Here is a 15,514-nt window from a genome sequence, read left to right as displayed (position 1 = left end):
GCTCAAGAGAGCATGCAGGAACCAGTCAGCATGCATCCAGGCTTGACTGTCTGGTCGTTTGTCTTGGTCCTTAAATCTCTGCACATAATTTCCCACTGATGGTCGTGGGTGTGGCACCCTGAAAAGCTTTTGTGGGATACCATTGAAGACTCATCTTTGTTAATCCATGAACTCTTAGAGACCGGCTTCTTTAGCAACGCACCGGGGCCGTGCAGGGGCAGGCGTGCACACCAGAGTGCTCACATTCACTCTGCCTCCTCTCTCTCTCTGGGATCCTTCCCATTGGACTAACTTTCCTAATGTCCTTGTACTGGAATACCCTTAGGGTTTTATTTTTCATTTTATTTCATTGTTTTAAAATTGTGTGCACGTGCGTGCTTGTGCGAGGTGGCAGGTGCCTGCGGAGGACAGAGGCTTTGCTTCCCTGGAGCCGGGGTTGCAGGTGATCATGAGTCACCCTGCGGGCGCGGCGAGTGCTTTTAAACACGGAGGCATGTCTCATTGCTATTTTTATCTTAACATCAGCAGTGGTTACTGGCTTGCATTTTAGGGGTATCGATACCCGACATTCGTCCTGCTCCCAGGATGCACTTGGAGCTTCGGCATCTCCTCCGACAGCTTTCTTATTGTTGTGTGCATGGTTGGCTCCCAGGGTCAGGCCGTGTGTCTCCTTCCCTTTTCCTGCCCCCTACGGTGCACCCTACAATGTGTAGCCGTATCTCCTAAGATCGAGGTTTGGTTCCGGGAGGCTAAGACCATTTCTCAAAGGTCAAGTCAGAAGTCACCAACACTTCTCTTCCTTTCTTTTTTTCTTTTTCCTTTTTTAATTTAAGACAGGGTTTCTCTGAGTAGCTCTGGCTGTTCTGGAACTCACTCTGTAGACCAGGCAGACCTCAGACTCATATAGAGTTTGTCTGCCTCTGTGTGCTAGGATTAAAGGCATGTGCCACTGTGCCTAGCTTCCCTGGCAGTTAATCTTTCTGTATTCTGCGTGCCTCTCCAGCCACCTGTCACCCGTGTGTGTGTGTGTGTGTGTGTGTGTGTGTGTGTGTGTGTGTGTGTGTGTGTGTGTGTGTGTGTGTGTGACTGTGGTTGTATTTAGTTTAGCCCCAGCTCTTTGCTCTGCCCAGCACGCCCTCTCTCACAGCCTTTACAGCAGCCCAGGTGGGACTGTCTCCTTTTCTACACTGGTGGCTTCCTGTGGTCCCTGTGGTGGCCCTTTAGTATCTGCCTGTTGCACCTTTGCAGAACCCTGCCTGGGCCCCTGCCCTGCCCTAGGCAGAGCCCTCTGCCCTACCGTTCCCCGCGGTAGCAGCTCCTTTCTTCTCCCTGAGGCCCAGTTCCCGCTCTTAAGATTTTTTATTAACTTTTCCCTTATGGGTATTTTGCCTGCAAATATGTCCATGTACCACATGCACGCACGTGTGTCTGTGATCAGAAGAGGGTGTTAGATTCCCTGGAACTGGAGTTAAAAACAGGTGTGAGCTACCTGGGTGCTGGAAATTGAACCTAGGTCCTCTGCAAAAGCAGCCAGTGCTCTTAACCACAGAGCCGGCTCTGCAGCCCCAGTTCCCAGCTCCTTAGGTGCAAGTGAGCTGGCCTTGTCTTTGCCATCAAGCCTGGGGGGGTGAGTTTCGTGTCTCCCAGGGCTTTTTGACTGATGGTGACTTGGACCTGAATTTTGGCATTTCACATATTTTGGTGATTGCAGTGTTGAAGGAAATTAGTCTATAAAGTGGTGTAATAGTTCTCTTCACCCCAGAGGCCCCTGACCAGTGGGGTCAGCCAGGCCTGACTGTCTGGGGAAATCTAACGGTTGCCATTTGTCCTAGGAACAACTGGGACCCCAGGCGTCAGAGAGCATTGTCGCTGAGCTCTGCAGACAGCACCGACGCCAAGCGCACTCAGGAGGAAGGAAAAGACTGGAGTGGAACAGCAGGTGTGTCCCGTGTCGTCCGAAAGGTGCCGGAGCCTCAGCCTCCTTCCAGGAAGCTTCACAGCTGGGCCTCAGGCCCCGACTACCAGGTACTGTGGTCCCAGGGTCTGTGCCTGGCTGTTTCCCTGCAGCCCTGGTGTATACATGGGCACTTAGTGAACGCATGCTCTATCTCCTTACCCTCCCATACTGACACAGACTCACACGGACACAGAGACTCACACGGACACAGAGACGTACACAGACACACATGGACACAGAGACACACACGGACACAGACACATACACGGACACACATGGACACAGAGACACACACGGACACACACACACCAGTCCACTTGAGCATTCCTGAAGGCAATGGGGCCTTCAGCTACTGTCTTAAGAGCATGTACTATGTTGATGTTATGGCTGGTTTTCCAGAAAGTGCTGGGTCATGTTTCTTCTCCCTTTTTCCTTTCTTTTTAAATTTAATTTTATTTTCCATGTGGTGGTGTGCTGACATACGTGTCCTGGTGTGCGTGTGGAGGTCAGAGGACAGCTTCATGAAGTTGGTTTTCTTCTTTAATCTTTATGTGGTTCCCAGAGATCAAGGCATAAATTGTCTCGCTTCCAGACACAGGTTCTGCTTCCTGCGCTGTGTGCCTAGCCCTCCCTTATTTGAAATGGAATTCAGTATGAAGACTGTCTGGGCATGGGAACATAGGCCTTTAGTCCCAGCACTCAGGAGGCAGAAGCAGGCGGATCTCTGTGAGTTCAAGACCAGAATGGTCTATATAGTGAATTTCAGGCCAGCCAAGAATGCACAGTGAAGCCCTGTCATCATCTCCCTCCCATCTCCCCCCCCCCAAGAATCAGTCTGTTTTCCTGGCCGACTGAGGAGTGCGCCACCTACCTGTTGAGGCTTTCACTGCAGGCCATGCTAGTGTCGTCTTCCTGTCCAGACAGTGGTTGGGTTTTTATTTTTTTTCCCCCGTTTGTTTGTTTTTTAAGTTCTAGAGTCAAATCTGCAAATGTGTGTTTCTGTTTCACTGGGCGGGCGGTGGTCCTGCTGCAGCCCATAGAGGGCTTGACACCTTGCTCATTCCTCAGCGCTTGCCCAGATGCTTTGGAAGAGGGTGGGCCCCTCAGGTTGCTTTGGTCTGAGGCTTGCTCATTGTCAGGCCCATGGGTTTCTGTCTTTGACCAGATCGTCTGGGCTGTTTTCCGGATTTCTCTTGGCTCTGGTGACTGGCACTTTGGTCTCTTGGTGAATGCAATCTTGCCAAGGCTTACACCGGACAGTCCTTCTCTCTCCCGTGATTCAGAAGCATGGGGAGAATGCTGAGATCGGCCAGCCTGTTGTCTTTAAAACCTTGTGTGCATCTGTACGTGTGCTGTGTGTGTAGAGGGTAGCATGTGGAGGTCAGAGGTCAGCATCGTGGAGTCAGTTCTTCACGACCACCTTTCTGGGAGTCTGGGGACTGAACTCAGATTGCCAGACTTGGCAGCAAGCACCTTAACCTGCCGAGCCATCTCGCTGGCCCCGTTCGTCATACTTTCAATGTATCCATCTGTTTGAGCAGTTGATGATCTCTCATCGTCTAGTGTGAGACAGGCTATGCTATCTTTGATTTAACTTCCCTAGCTCAGGTCCTTGGCAGTTTCTTAATTTACTTTGAGCTCTTCCTTGCTGCCTGAGGGAAAATTCATCCACTGGGTGTCCTGCTGTCTGGGTCAGTGTTTTTAAGAACTGTAGTTCCTTTGAGTACTCCTTACTATTGGGTGTCACTGCTCTTGGGCCTTCTCACTGGGGAGGACAGGGCCACACATGGCCTCTGACTGTTCCGTCTCCGGGCCTGTCTGTATTGAAAGCCCACTATATTGTATAATGTAATTATATTCTCATTATATTTTGTGTGTGTGTGTGTGTGTGTGTGTGTGTGTGTGCGCGCGCGCGCGCAGGAGCTCGGGTTCCACTGTGGAAGCCGGTGGTCGGCTTTGGTGTCCGTCTCTGCTCTCCACCCAGTTTAAGAGAGGGTGTTGGTGGTTTTTCTGTTGGGTATGCCTGACTAGCGGGCCTGGAACACGGGCTACAGTCATGTGTGCATCTGGCTTTGGTGGATTCTGGAATTAGAACTTGGGTCCTCATGATTGTACAGTTAAGCGCTTTGCCCCTCAGCCCCTCCTTCCTCCAGCAGAAACCATGTTGTCCTGACACTGATGCTTCCTTGGTCGGCTGTTGTGTGTGAACAGTTCACATTGCACAAGTGACCTCCCCAGACCCACACAGGTCACCTTTGCTGCACAGTACCACACCCTTATCCTATGCTCGTCCCAAATGAAGCCACCACTCACAGTGCACCTCTGGAACCCTGCTGGGCTCTGGCTGCCCCCACGGGAGACTGACTCCCTGGCAGCTGACACGTCCACCTCTCCTGCCACACCCAGTGATTTGTCAGTTATCTAGTGCTGGGAAACAGAGAAGGACATTCAATTCCCTGGAGAAACATAGTGGCCCTTGTGGCCAGTGCCCAGGCCTTCCTCTTGTCTTTTCCGTGTTCCTGGGCTCTGTGCTGGCTGCAGAGGACACATGTGAAACACATTGTGCCTTCCGACCTGGAGATGCCATGTTTCTGAAGGCCTCACAGTGACTGTGAACTCTCTGAGCCTGTTTAGGTCTTTGGGCAGGAGAGGATCAGGTTTAAGAATACAGAAAAGCGGGCTGGAGAGATGGCTCAGCGGTTAAGAGCACCCGACTGCTCTTCCAGAGGTCATGAGTTCAATTCCCAGCAACCACATGGTGGCTCACAACCATCTGTAAAGAGATCCGATGCCCTCTTCTGGTGTATCTGAAGACAAAGACAGCTACAGTGTACTTATATATAATAAATAAATCTTTAAAAAAAAAAAAAGAATACAGAAAAGCTAACTGAAGAAATGGCTCAGTGGGTAAGAGCACATGCTTCTCTTGCAGAGGACCCAAGTTCAAGTCTCAGCACTCAAGTCAGGTGGCTCACAACTGCCTGTCACTCCAGCTTCAGGTAGATCGGGACACCTCTGGTTTCTCCAGGCATATGCACTCAAGTACACATACCTAATGCAGACACAACTACATACCGATAAAAATCAATCTTTACAAATGTTTCCTGAATGTGGGTATTTTGACTGCAGTTAGATATTTGTGCACCACACGCATGCCTGGATGCCCTGGAACTGGAATGAGTCAGAGACAGTCAGGGCTGTCATAAAGATGCTGGGACTTGAGCCTGGGTCCACTAGAGGAGCACATAGTGCTTCTAACTGGTGAGCAATTTGTCCATCCCAATAAAATAAATCTTAAAAAAAACCCCAACAGACTGCACAAAGGCGGGTTGTCAAGAATGGCCTGGTGGGTACAGGAGGCAACTGCCAAGCCTGGTGACTTACTTGAGTAAGGGCCTCAGGACTAGACGATGGAAGGGAGCACAAGCTCCCCAGAGCTGTATATGTAATGCACACACATGTGCATGTGCACAGACACACGTACACAGAATTGTTTTTCCAATGGAAGGGCCCGTAGAGATGGCTCTGCCACAAGACCTGAGCTTGGTTGCCAGCACCCAGGTTCAACAGCTCACTCTTCTGGCCGCTAAGCCGATAGCCCTCACGTGTACACACACACGTTGTGAGGTGAGCTGTGAACTGGGGCGTAGGTGGCCATTTCTGCAGCATGGGTAGATGTTTTGTTCCGTTGCAGAGTGAAAGGAGAGTTTCTTGTGCAGTGAGCAGTGTGAAATGGTGCATCTGAGCTTCCGCACTGCACCCCAGGCTCTCCTCATCAGCCTTGCTTCTGGATCTGAAAACATAGCTTTTAGGAGGAACTCCTTAATTCCCATGTGTTTCTTATAGCGAGGTGTGATTCACCTACAGGGGAAGGCAGAGCCTTACCAGTTGTGTTTGACATCTTGGACTGAGGAATACACTTGCCTGGCCACCATTCAAAACAGAAACATGTCGTTGATGTGGCTGTGAATTGGCTTCTGTCCTGTGGTTCCTGCCGCCCTGTGCCTGCAGCAGTGTTGGTCACTGCCTGCAGAATAGAAGGCGTATTTCTAGTGTTTTTCCCAGGCACCTCAGTGCTGTTGCTTGTATTGTAACTGGCAGCCAGCAGGAGACCTAGGGATGAAGAAAGTACCCGAAAGAGATCTTTGTGGTCTCGCCTTCTCATTGCTGTAGACGCTTGGGTTTGAAGCCACAACACAGGGCTCATGGATTCTCATGGAGCCCTTTGTGCCTCAGGAAGGGTGCATGTTACCTTCTGCTCCTGTGGAATCACCAGCCCTGTGCCCCTTTGAGTCACTGAGAACATCGTTTACGGTTTTCCTAGTGTGGGGCCCAGGGGAGGAACGAGCCATGGACTCAGGCTTCTGACCCTCACCTCCTCCCTCCTTTTGGCAGAAGCCCACAGTGGGCAGCATGTTCCGCCCGCAGTCCATCGAGGACAAGGAGGACAAGCCACCCCCACGGCAGAAGTTCATCCAGTCAGAGATGTCCGAGGCCGTGGAACGAGCCCGAAAGCGCAGGGAGGAAGAGGAGCGCCGGGCCCGGGAGGAAAGGCTAGCTGCCTGTGCTGCCAAACTCAAGCAGCTAGACCAGAAGTGCAGGCAGGCCCAGAAGGCCAGTGAGACACCGAAACCAGTGGAAAAGGAGGTCCCCCGACCCCCGGGCATTGAGAAGCTCTCCCCACCAGAGAATGGCCCTGTTGTCCACAAAGGTGAGAGGACTCCTTATACCCCACAGCCGGGAGCCTTGAACCATTGACTCTGCTTCACTGACCATGAGGTGGCCAGACCTGTGGCTAAAGCACATTATGCTGGGAAAAGGCAGAGACGGGCTCTCTGTGAGTTAATGTCAGCCTGGTCGGTATAGAGTTCCAGAGCAGTTGATACAGAGAGACCCAGTCTTAAACACATGCACACACGCGTGTGACAGATGTGGGCCTGGGACCTTGTCTGGTCCCACGTCAGCTGTTGGTCTAATTTTTAATTTGTGTGTGTGTGTGCGTGTGCGTGTGCGTGTGTGTGTGTGTGTGTGTGTGTGTGTGTGTGTGTGTGTGTAGGTCAGAGGACAGCTTTGTGGAGTCAATTCTTCCTACTACACTAAACCATCTTGCCACCCCATCTTGACTTTTTAATGAGCTGGGTAAATGTCTAACATGTCTACAAACCATCTATAGATCTTCATCTGTAGACGTGTCAGACTGACAAGGTAGCTCAGATTGTCACTAAGCCTGATAGATCCGTGGTGGAACACGTAGCTGCAAGTCGTTCTCTGACCTCCATTGTGCTATGATGTCCGCACGCATGCATGCTAACACAGACACAGATGTAAATTCATTTCAAAATGTGGGTGATGGAGACGGAGCTCAGTGGCTGCCCAGGTCACTCTCACGGTCACCTGGGTGTAGTTCCCAGTATGCATGTGGTGGCTCATAGCCATCTCTAACTCCAGATCCAGGGGATCGGATGCCCTCTTCTGGTCTCACTAGCTGCCAGGCACAAACATCATGCACATAAATTCAAATAAAATAAATCCCCCCCAAAAGTTTGTGTGCCTGCCTGCCAGACTGTGATGCCCGTGTCAGGTGCCTTACTCGAAGCTTGTGGCGTACAGAGACTCCATCTTGCTGGCATTGTTGCTTCCTGTGCTGCTCAACCAAACGTGTGGCAGGGAGCATGTGGAAAAAGGGGAGCATTGTTTCACGGGAAACGAGAAGGGGTCTTTCCAAATGTTGGATATACTTCTCCTGGCAGTAACAGTTCCAATAGGAGTGGCTGCCGTCTGTAATGAGCCGCAGGACTGAAGACGTCCTCCATCGGCTGTATTCTGTGACAGTCCCCCCAGTCAGCTCAGGGAGACTGACTCTCGTGAGCTTCAGCCCCTGTAAACTCCCGTAAACCACACATGTCGAGGTGTGTGGCCATCTGACACTATTAGTACCCTTCCGGTGTCGGGGACGTGCCCGTGTCCTCATGACACCAGCTCTCTGCAGCTTGAGTGGAGACTGCCCGCCACAGTGCTTACGGTCATGGCTGTGCTGAAACTGTTTTGCACATGCTGTTAGTTGGTCTCTGTTCAGTGCAGGATCTCACTGGATCTTTCCTCAAGTTCTGGAGAGGAGACACGGTTGCTCTCAGCACTCAGACTGCGTTGAACAAGCAGGACTGAGGAAAGGCCTCAGGCTTCCCGCCTGCGTTCGTTGAATCCTTTGTGTTTGGATGATGAATGTGCAAGTGGTCACTGAGTTAGGGCTGCTCTCTCCGCTCCTGTGTTGTTGTTGTTGTTGGGGTAGGACCCTCTCTCTCTGCTTTGTGAGAAATTCATGAGCCCACAGAGCACTGGGTGGAGGCCACTGCACCTGGGTGGGTGACTTGGTCCCCAGTGGAGTGTGTGCGGCGGTCGACCGAAGCCCTTGCTCTTCACCACACAGTTGGCCGCGCTCCTGTGAGCTCGCTGAGAGTTTTTCTTCCCTGTTCTCTAGGCTCCCCAGAATTCCCTGTGCAAGAAGCACCCACCATGTTCTTGGAAGAGACACCTGCAACGTCCCCAACAGTGGCTCAGAGCAACAGCAGCAGCAGCAGCAGCAGCAGCATCGAGGAGGAAGTCCGGGAGGCCGGGTCGCCTGCACAGGAGTTCAGCAAGTACCAGAAGTCCCTTCCTCCCCGTTTCCAGCGCCAGCAGCAGCAGCAGCAGCAGCAGCAGCAGCAGCAGCAGCAGCAGCAGCAGCAACAGCAGGTAAACTAATGGACTTAACCACAGAGCAGATGCCCGCCCCATCACCTCCAGTTTAAAGAAATAGCAGTACCCTTCCTTACATCGTTGCCGCCATCACAGAGGCCAGAGGTGACACCTCAGTACTTGGAAAATCTCCCATCAGTAGAGGCTCCGTGCGTGATTCAAACTCTTACACACCGAGTCCTGTGCTCTCTGAGCTGCATTTGCTGCGGCTTGTGGGGAGTCACTCAGTAGCATCCCTCTGGTCCCCTTTAAACACAGTGGTGCTTCTGAGGCCTCTGTAGCCTTCTGCACTGTCTCAGGGTTCCTGGAGAAGGACAAGTCAGCTTTGGATTGAGGATGTCCATCTTGTAGGGTTCGTGTTGGAGAGCCAGGGCTCCCACTCAAACACTGGGTAGCTGAGGTGGGTAATGTCAGTCATCAGTCTGCTCTCTTCTTTGGTAAACTGGAGAGACTGGGTGCTTGCCTCAGCAAAGCGGAGAGCTCTGGCAGTGGCACCTAGGAGTGTGTTAGAGCATTGCCCGTGTCGGCTTGTGAAACTTTGAAAGGGGCCTGCATTTTTGCTCTGGAGGGCGCCACCATAGCAGTCCCTGGGGCCTGGTGATCTCTGCTGGTGCGGCCTGGTAGCAGTTGCGTAGTCATTGGGACAGGGATGTAGCTCACCGCCAGAGTGAGGTCTGGGTTCAGTGTTTGGTGCCCAGCATGCAAGGGAGCAGCAGCCATGCCTAGGAACCATGCGTTTTGACGGAGACTGAGATGATGGGGATAGGTGCCGGAAGCACAGCCGCTGGCTTACAGTGTTTTCATCTGAAACTGTTTCTGAGTGGGTGTGCCTTAGAGATCAAGGATCTCCCTTCATTTCCTGTACCCCATCCCTGTTTCTCTGCTTTGGGGTCGTAGGAGGCATGGTGTTGGTATATAAATACGCACAGTCACTCGAGGCTGGAGTGGAGGCACAGTGGGCAGTGTTAGCGGTCACACCTGCCGAACCAAACAGCACCAGTTGCTCTTGGTAGGGATGGGAGGTGGGGGTGGCCGTGTGTGTTTCTCCTCAAGAGTGTGTGAGAACGACAGGGCAGCCGGGCCAGGCTGGTCCAGTCCTTAGGGACTGCAGTTTAGCCAGAGGGTGTTGTGTAGACTGAGAAGTTAGCTCCCCAAATCCTCACATCAATGAACCGCAGTGACGGAGCGCCCCTCAGAGACATGCTGTGAGCACTGACAGCAGCCTGCAAGAGTTGCACCCCAGCAGCAGGCCGGGAGCGAGGCTGTTCTGTTCCCAGAGTGGACTAGGCAGGTCTAGGCAGGTCAGTGGAGTTTATCCTTGAAGTCTGATCTAACACAGGAATCCTGAGTTGTAGATTCAGGACTGATTGGGTGGAGTCGCACTGCTTTGTAAGCACGATGGTTTGTGTCTGTTCAGACACCTCAGAGCACAGTGCCCCAGCAAGCTATACAGACCGACCGACTCCTACGATTTAGTTAGAGAGGCTGCTACTGTGAGAGCAGAGAAAGGGCCGGGAGTGCGTGTGGGAGCACACGCTGGGGATCTGGTCAGGTCTGGTAGCGCTTCTTTCTAGAGGGGGCAGGTGTATGCTGGAAACTTAGTTTGGGGATGAAGGGGAGAGGAGCATCATAGTCCAAGGTCCAGGGTTCCCATGGTCGACCAGGGGCCCATGGGACTGTGAAGCAGAGAGCGGAGTGCATTGTGGAGGAGTAGTCAAGGAGGCAAGGTCTGACAGAACCCTGTAGGCTGCGGATAACCTTGTGGGATCAGGCTGTTGGGCAGAAAGCAGGGAAGGTGCTGGAGGCTCTTCTGAAGCCTGGGGCCAGCAAATGTGCAAAGTACAGGCATAGCTATAGATAGAAGTCATGGCGCATTCCTGGTAGGGGAGTGCATCCGATTCTGTGAGGTGTTGAGTCAAACTGAAACCCTCATCTGATGGGGCTCCCACAGGTGCACACAGCCCGTGTGGTGACATCAGCATGACTCCATCCAGCTCCGAGGGACCTCAGCCTGAGAGTAGGAACAGGCCCCCGAGCTGTGGGCATCCTTCTTTCTGGCTTTCTGTTAGGGGCATTTGTGTGCCTGTCGTGGAGGACACTGCCCTGAGCACCTGCATGCCCCGCCCTTATTGTTCACTGCTTGTCCTCTCCCCCAGGAGCAGCTGTACAAGATGCAACACTGGCAGCCGGTGTACCCCCCACCTTCTCACCCCCAGCGTACCTTCTACCCACACCACCCCCAGATGCTGGGCTTTGACCCACGGTGGATGATGATGCCCTCCTACATGGACCCACGCATCACCCCGACGCGCACACCCGTGGACTTCTACCCCTCAGCCCTGCATCCTTCAGGTGAGCCCAGGAAGCCCAGGGAATGGACAGTGAAGGGACATCACCAGCAGGGTTAGACCCACTGTGGTCCAGGCTGGCCCCTTTGTCAGGCCGTCTGACTGGTCTTGAGTTTTACAAAGATAAAGACACAATTCTTCTGCACCTGTCAGAAAGCTATTGGGGCCTGAGTGTGGGGTAGACATGTTGTAATTTCAGCCCTTGAGAGGCTGAGATGGAAAGATGGTGAGGTTGAAGCCAGCCTGGGCTAAGTATTAAGACTGTCTTCAAAGAAGGCAAACCAAAACAATGTTGGCATGAGTATGAACATGTGTGTCCTCAGCTGTGGCCCCATGTCCTTGCCTTTGGGTCTCTCTGGCCATGATTGTTCCTGCCCAAAGTGGCTCTAATGCTTTTCTCTAAAACCATATTTGGGGTTCATCAAGCTTTTGTCTTACCGTGTGCTTTCTTTTGTAGCTAACACTGTTGGGTGCTCACTTGTCTCTACTCACTTCAATAGGATCTTTTTTTTCTTTCTTTTCGGAGCTGAGGACTGAACCCAGGACCTTGTGCTTGCTAGGCAAGTGCTCTACCACTGAGCTAAACCCCCAACCCCTCAATAGGATCTTTATAGTGCTGTTTTCAATGTTGTTTGTTTCACTGTCAGGTGGTACCACAGGCTAGACTCTTAGGTGGTCTCAGTCTCTTTCTCTTACTCATATTGAAGTAGTCCGTAAAATTGCGTTTGCCAATTGTGTTATACAGATCATTCATTTTTAAAATCCCCGTGATCAGTTACTGACGGTGTTAAGATTGTTTGCCGCAGGATTGGGAGTTTAACTTAGTGCCCATTCTTTTAATATTCATGAGGACCTGGGTTCAACTCTAGCTCCAAAAATAAATAAATAAATATCCAGTGTGGTTGTGGCTTTATAAATAAACTTCTTGCAGCACAACCTGTGTGTGTGTGTGTGTGTGTGTGTGTGTGTGTGTGTGTGTGTGTGTGTGTGTGTGTGTGTGTGTTGTAACCCTGGCTGTTCTGGAACTCACAGTGTAGACCATGCTGACCTCAAACTAACAAGAGATCAGCTTGTCTGTGTTTCCCGAGTGCTGGGATTAAAGGTATTCACCAGCACACCTGCTTTTTTGCTTGTTTTTGAGACATGGTCTCTCACTTTAGCTCAGGCTGGTCCAGAACTCATTATGTATCCCAGACTGGCCTTACATTCACAGAAGTCCTCTTGGGGTCATCCTCCATATGCTGAAATTACAGACTGGGGCCATTACACCCAGCAAACTGTCAGATTTTGCTTCTTGTATCAGGAAACACATAGAAAGGAATTGGTTGTATTTTCTGGCTTTGCTACTTTGGCTAAAAGTAGCACAATCATTCCAGGTTTCTTCACTATTTGTTTGATACCTTTTATTCCAGCTTTTTACTGTTTACTTTTCCAGACCCTGGTTTTTAGTAGTGCATCTTTCCCTGTGTAAGAAGATGCTGACTGAAAGTCTGTAGCTTTTAATTGCCAAAACTTGTTCCTTTAGGTTTATTGTTATGTTGGGCATCGTGGTGCATACCTTTAACCCCAGCAAGTGGGAGGCAGATGCAGATGGATCTCTGACTTTGAGGCCAGCCTGGTCTACATAGTAAGTTCTAGGACAGACAGAGCTACACAGAGAAACCCTGTCTAAATTGCTTTCCACCATGGTCCCCCACTCCTGCCCCCTGAATAAGATTTTTGCTTTGTGGACTGGAGACATGGTCTAGCAGTTAAGCGTTCCCAGCACACACGTGGTAACCTCTCCAGATCAGGCCTTTACAGGTAACAGGCAAGCATTTATGTGCATATGTGCAGATGTGCATACATACATGTGCAGGCAGACACAAAGAACAATATTTTTAAAGGTCTCTGTTTGCCTCTGTTCTCATGTTGTTTAGGTGCTTGTGTCCCTGTCCTCCCTCTGTCCCCGTTTCTCACTGTGTTGTTGGTTGGTCTGAAACCTCTGAGCTTGTGCCAGCCTCTGCTCAGCCTCTTGCTGGGTTGCAGGCGATACTTCCATATGGACTTTGCTTTGAGTTCATTTCACAGGAAGGCACCAGCCCTGAAGAAGGCTGGGTTTGCTCCCAGTGGGAGACGGGGGGGGGGGCACGGAAGTGTGGAAATGAACAGTAGGAAGGAGGTCGCCCCCGTGCTACCATGTCCACAGCTCTCTTGTTTCTTCATGAATGTCTGATCCACCCCCTTAAATTTTAGTGCCTGTGTATTTTTGGAAGTAGGATTTGCTTTCAAATCGTTTTGTTCTGTATTTTCTTTTTCCCTCACCTTTTTTAAAAAAAGAAAAATATGTATTTACTCATTTTGGGTCAGGTGGTCAGAAGATCTCCTTCCACTATGTGGGTTCCAGGAAGCAAACTCAGGCTTGGAAAAGCTCCTTTACCCTTTCAGCCATCTTACCAGCTCCCATTTTGAAATTTTTTCTTTGTTTATAAAGACAATGTCAGGGTTGAGGATTTAGTTCAGCGGTGAGCGCTTGCTAGGCAAGCCCTGGGTTGGGTCCTCAGCTCCAGAAAAAAAAAAAAAAAAAAAAAAAAAAAAAAAAAAGACAAAAAGACAGTGTCTCACTGTGTAGGTGTGGTTGGCCTGGAACTCCCTCTGTAGACCAAGGTGACCTCAAACTCAGAGATCTGCCTGCCTCTCCCTCCTCAGTTCTGGGATTACAGGTGTGCTAAGCAAGTGCTCAATTCATTTTTCTTTTATCATTTTTTTAATCATTAAAATATAAAGTTTAATATTCTGTGTTCTTCTAGAAAGTGTCAGTTGTAGTAAACTACATTCATACCCATTCAGGACATTTTGGGCTTTAAGTTCAGACATGATGAGGACCTTTCAGGGCCTTCCTCTCAGAGCCTTCCCACCCTTACAACAAGTCTTAGTTAATCTGGAAGACCTCTGCATTCTTCTGGGAGGCAGAATTTGAATCCACCCCTCCATGAAACCCAAAGGAACAAAAGGTTTCCTAAGGTTTGTCTGTTGGAGTCCTTCCCGAGGAGTCCCTGTACCAAAGGACACAGGCGTCCTAACACTTGGTAGTATTTTAGAAGCATTGAAAGTCTTATTCCTGGTTCTGAGAGGATGCTGATGACGAGACCTGCAGACGTGGCGAGATTGGGGAAGCCCGATGCAGCTGGTAGATTGACATTACAGTGTCCTGGTCCATCTGGGCCACTCCAGGCTCTCCCTCCCCAACAGCCAGAATTTCCAAATACACAATGTACAGTGTCCTTGTCCATCTTCCCGCAGGGATACGAAGAAGTGAAGTCCAGTCCCTGTCTAAATCTCCTAGGAGGGTCTAAATAAGCTGAGTGCTGGCTGGGATTTGGCTCATACAGTCCATACAGCTGTGCCGTGTTGTGGTGTGCTGGCTGACCAGCCCTGCTGGGCCGAGGTCTGGCTTCCCTCTATTGTTTTCATTACCTTTCAAGTGGATTCTTGTTCTGGGAACCAGCACTGGCTTCCAGGGGCCACACACGGGTCGGATGGTATGCCTGTGTGCCAGCAGGCTCTCCTGGTCAGAGCAGAGCAAAGACTCAGTTGTGTATGGGATAGCTGCTGTCCGCGTGGCCTTAGGACAGCTACGTCTTTCGAGGCTGTAATCTGCCTTGCGGCTGCTGGCACACGTTCTGTGTTAGATGAGAGAGGTTGATCCTTTGCCTTCTTCAGGACTGATGAAACCCATGATGCCCCAAGAGTCCCTCAGTGGGACTGACTGTCGCTCTGAGGATCAAAACTGTGTGCCCTCACTCCAAGAACGAAAAGTGACCGCCATCGACCCGGCTCCTGTGTGGAGCCCAGAGGGCTACATGGCACTGCAGAACAAGGGCTACTCACTGTCCCACCCGAAGTCTGCCGACACTCTGGCCATGGGCATGCACGTCAGGTGAGCGTCCCTCTGCGGCTGAAGGAAGACTCCGCAGTCCCAGTGGAGGGCCCTAGGAAGAGGCCAAACCCCGGGAGACACAGCCCCCGGGCGGGCGGGCGGGCGGGCGGGCGGGGAGTGTGAGCGGGTGTGCTTGAGTGTGATGTGAGTGGCTCTCTCTGATGGCCGGGCTGAGGCACAGGAGGAACCCCGTGGTCGTCGGACGGTGGGCATGGAGTAAAGGGGCAGTGGGTGGGCTCCCAGGCAGGGGTTGAGAGCCCTGCCACCCCAGGCCCAGGCTCACGACTCCCAGGCTCCAGCTTGTTCAGTGCTCCAGGGGACCGCCAGCTCCTCTGTCTCCAGGGTGGCGCACTGAGCCGCCACTGACGTCTCCACGCTCACGGACTCCAGGGCCACCGAGCAACGTGTCATAAGCTAGACCAAATGTTTGTGTTTTCTTTTCTTTTTAAAAAGCTTCTTTTTTTCTTTTTAAAACAAAACAAAACAAAGCAAAACTAAGCCCCGTTCAGCATGGAGGCCAGGAACCAAGCTCCAATCACATTGACTGATTTTTCT

At 51.3% G+C, this 15,514-nt stretch overlaps 1 protein-coding gene across 1 annotated transcript in view; it reads left to right on the top strand.

The window, feature by feature from the left end:
• Prrc2b (proline rich coiled-coil 2B) overlaps positions 1-15,514 on the top strand; it is an 83,565-nt gene that overhangs the window by 46,861 nt on the left and 21,190 nt on the right. Inside the window, 5 exon segments of the mRNA XM_032902796.1 lie at positions 1,833-2,025; positions 6,353-6,668; positions 8,436-8,689; positions 10,849-11,044; positions 14,743-14,959. Coding sequence (XP_032758687.1) covers positions 1,833-2,025; positions 6,353-6,668; positions 8,436-8,689; positions 10,849-11,044; positions 14,743-14,959 — 1,176 coding nt within the window.

The sequence above is a fragment of the Rattus rattus genome, chromosome 5 (assembly GCF_011064425.1).
Source record: "Rattus rattus isolate New Zealand chromosome 5, Rrattus_CSIRO_v1, whole genome shotgun sequence".
Classification (NCBI taxonomy): Eukaryota; Metazoa; Chordata; class Mammalia; order Rodentia; family Muridae; genus Rattus; species Rattus rattus.
This window is presented reverse-complemented; position numbering and strand designations above follow the sequence as displayed.